The 2,257-nt window shown below is 39.5% G+C and overlaps 1 protein-coding gene across 1 annotated transcript; it reads right to left on the bottom strand.

Annotated features, from left to right (window-relative positions):
* Positions 1-417: 417 nt before the first annotated feature.
* On the bottom strand, positions 418-1,374 carry LOC110195185 (olfactory receptor 51G2-like). The gene has a single exon (XM_020967814.1). The coding sequence runs from the start codon at positions 1,372-1,374 to the stop codon at positions 418-420; it is 957 nt and encodes a 318-aa protein (XP_020823473.1).
* Positions 1,375-2,257: the final 883 nt, after the last annotated feature.

Below are 2,257 nucleotides of genomic sequence, written 5' to 3'. Positions count from 1 at the left end.
TAGAATCAATAATTTAAATGAAAGAGTATGTGGTGACAGGAGCATTGGAGATATGAACTGCTTCTGAAGAGACTCAAATGATTCTGAACTTTACAGACTTACTCTACGATGAATGATGTAGCTGAATTGATGTGTTTTGTTTGCATAATAATGTTCATTAAAAGCTAAGTTTATGAAATGCGGATTGGAACATTACCTCTATGTTATTATAACTCAACAGAACCAGCAATTGTTTAACATTTAGGCCAACAGAAGTTGGATTTTTTGTTTGTTTTTTGGGAACAATATTTTATCACTGATGTTATTCTAAATTGCCTACACAGGCTGAGAATAAAAAGCAGATTGAATTTTAGTGGTTTTATTACTGTTTCAAATTTTCTACAGCCAAGGCACCACCTTATTTTCTATATATTTTACTTAAGATTTCCCTGATTCCTTCTTGAGAAAGATCTTAATGATACTATTCTGAATTTGTTTGGTTTTCACCGCATAGACAATGGGGTTCATCACAGGGGGGATGAGGAAGTGCATGTTAGCCATGAGCACATACACATGGGAAGGAAGCTTTGGTCCAAACCTGTGTGCTAAGGACAGGCAAATCATGGGTGTGAAGAAAAGGACCACAGCACAGAGATGGGAGATACAGGTATTGAGGGCCTTCATGCGCCCCCCAAAGGATGCAATGTTCAAAACAGTTTTTAGGATTAGGACATAGGAAAGGAGAATTAGAAGGAAGTCAAGGCCAAGAGTGGAAACAACAACACACAAGCCATAGACACTGTTAATTCTGGTGTTTGAGCAGGAGAGCTTGATTATATCAGGATGTAGACAGTAGGAGTGGGATAGCACATTGGAATGACAGAAGCTTAGCCTTCTCAGAAGGAGGGGAGCTGGGATCTGCACTGCCATTGTCTGTATGAAAATGGCCAGACCCATCTTAGCAATTACACCACTGGTAAGGATGGAGGCATAGTGCAAGGGTCTGGAAATAGCCATATAACGATCAAAGGCCATGACCAGAATCACAGCTGACTCAAATTGCTGGAAGGTGTGAATGAAGAACATCTGGGTGAAACAGGCAGAAAAACTCATTTCCCGGGATTCCAGCCAGAAGATCTTCAGCATAGTGGAGAATGTGGAGATGGACAAACCCAAGTCTGAGGCTGCCAACATTGCCAGAAAGAGGTACATGGGTACATGGAGGTTTCTTTCAGTCCAGATAACCAGCATGATGGTGATATTACCTGTCAGGGTCAGTAGGAACATGGCACTAAATGGAATAGAGAGCCACATATGCATAGACTCTAGTCCAGGGATTCCTGTCACCAGGAAGGTGGAGAATGTGAAGTCTGAGCTATTGAGAAGAGATAGCATGCCGATGGCTTGTCACTCACTGTGTATTTCTCTCTCCTACAAAAAGATGGAATGATCTTGATTCATACACATTGAAATTTGGACATTACAACACTCTCATCTTGGAGACAAAATGACCATTAGATTTGTTCAATTTGATTCAGTTAAAATAAATAAAGAATAGGCATTTCTTAAGAATATACTAGTGAAAAGCATCATGCTTCTCCTTGGAGATAGCAAAACACACAATCCATAGTCTCTGCTCTCAAAAACAAAACAAAACAAAACAACAGTGAATTACAACCTATGCTCATTGTAGCATATGATATAACACGGAAAAATTGATTTTCACACTTGTTGAAATGAGTTAGAGCTCAAATTGGGGGAATTTTTATAGAAAGCATAGTGATGAAGCTAAGCCATGATGCAAGTCAAAGGCCCAGAAATGTGGAGCTGATGGGAGACAGCTTTCCTGGCATGGAGGATGAGCTTTGTTCATTTGAAATGGAATAGTGAGTCTGGGAAAGAGCTGGTTGTAAAACACCAGTTCATACAGAAATCAACTGAAACTAAGTTCCCTGAGGACAGAGACTGTTTCATTTATTTTTTTTTCCCCCTAGCTCAGCGCTTTTAATGTGGTACGTGATGAATAGTAACTTGCTGACTGGTTGATGAAGATGATCTAATGTGGAAAAAATAGCCCACATCCTTAAATGTTTGAAACTCTAGAGGAATAGCTAATTCAGTCTCATTAATCAGTATGGGTCAGGAGATGAACTCTGGAAGATCTAGCATATAGCATCAGCAGGGAAAAGATCAAGAACAAACAAAATTTCTCCTCACCTCAAGGGTATGACTCAATCAAGGGAATAATGATACCTTAGGGATATGGAAAAGTTTTTCT

The sequence above is a fragment of the Phascolarctos cinereus genome, unplaced genomic scaffold (assembly GCF_003287225.1).
Source record: "Phascolarctos cinereus isolate Bilbo 61053 unplaced genomic scaffold, phaCin_HiC Scaffold_726;HRSCAF=1367, whole genome shotgun sequence".
Classification (NCBI taxonomy): domain Eukaryota; kingdom Metazoa; phylum Chordata; class Mammalia; order Diprotodontia; family Phascolarctidae; genus Phascolarctos; species Phascolarctos cinereus.
The sequence above is the reverse complement of the archived record's forward strand: the minus strand, read 5'-3'. Positions and strand labels throughout refer to the sequence as shown.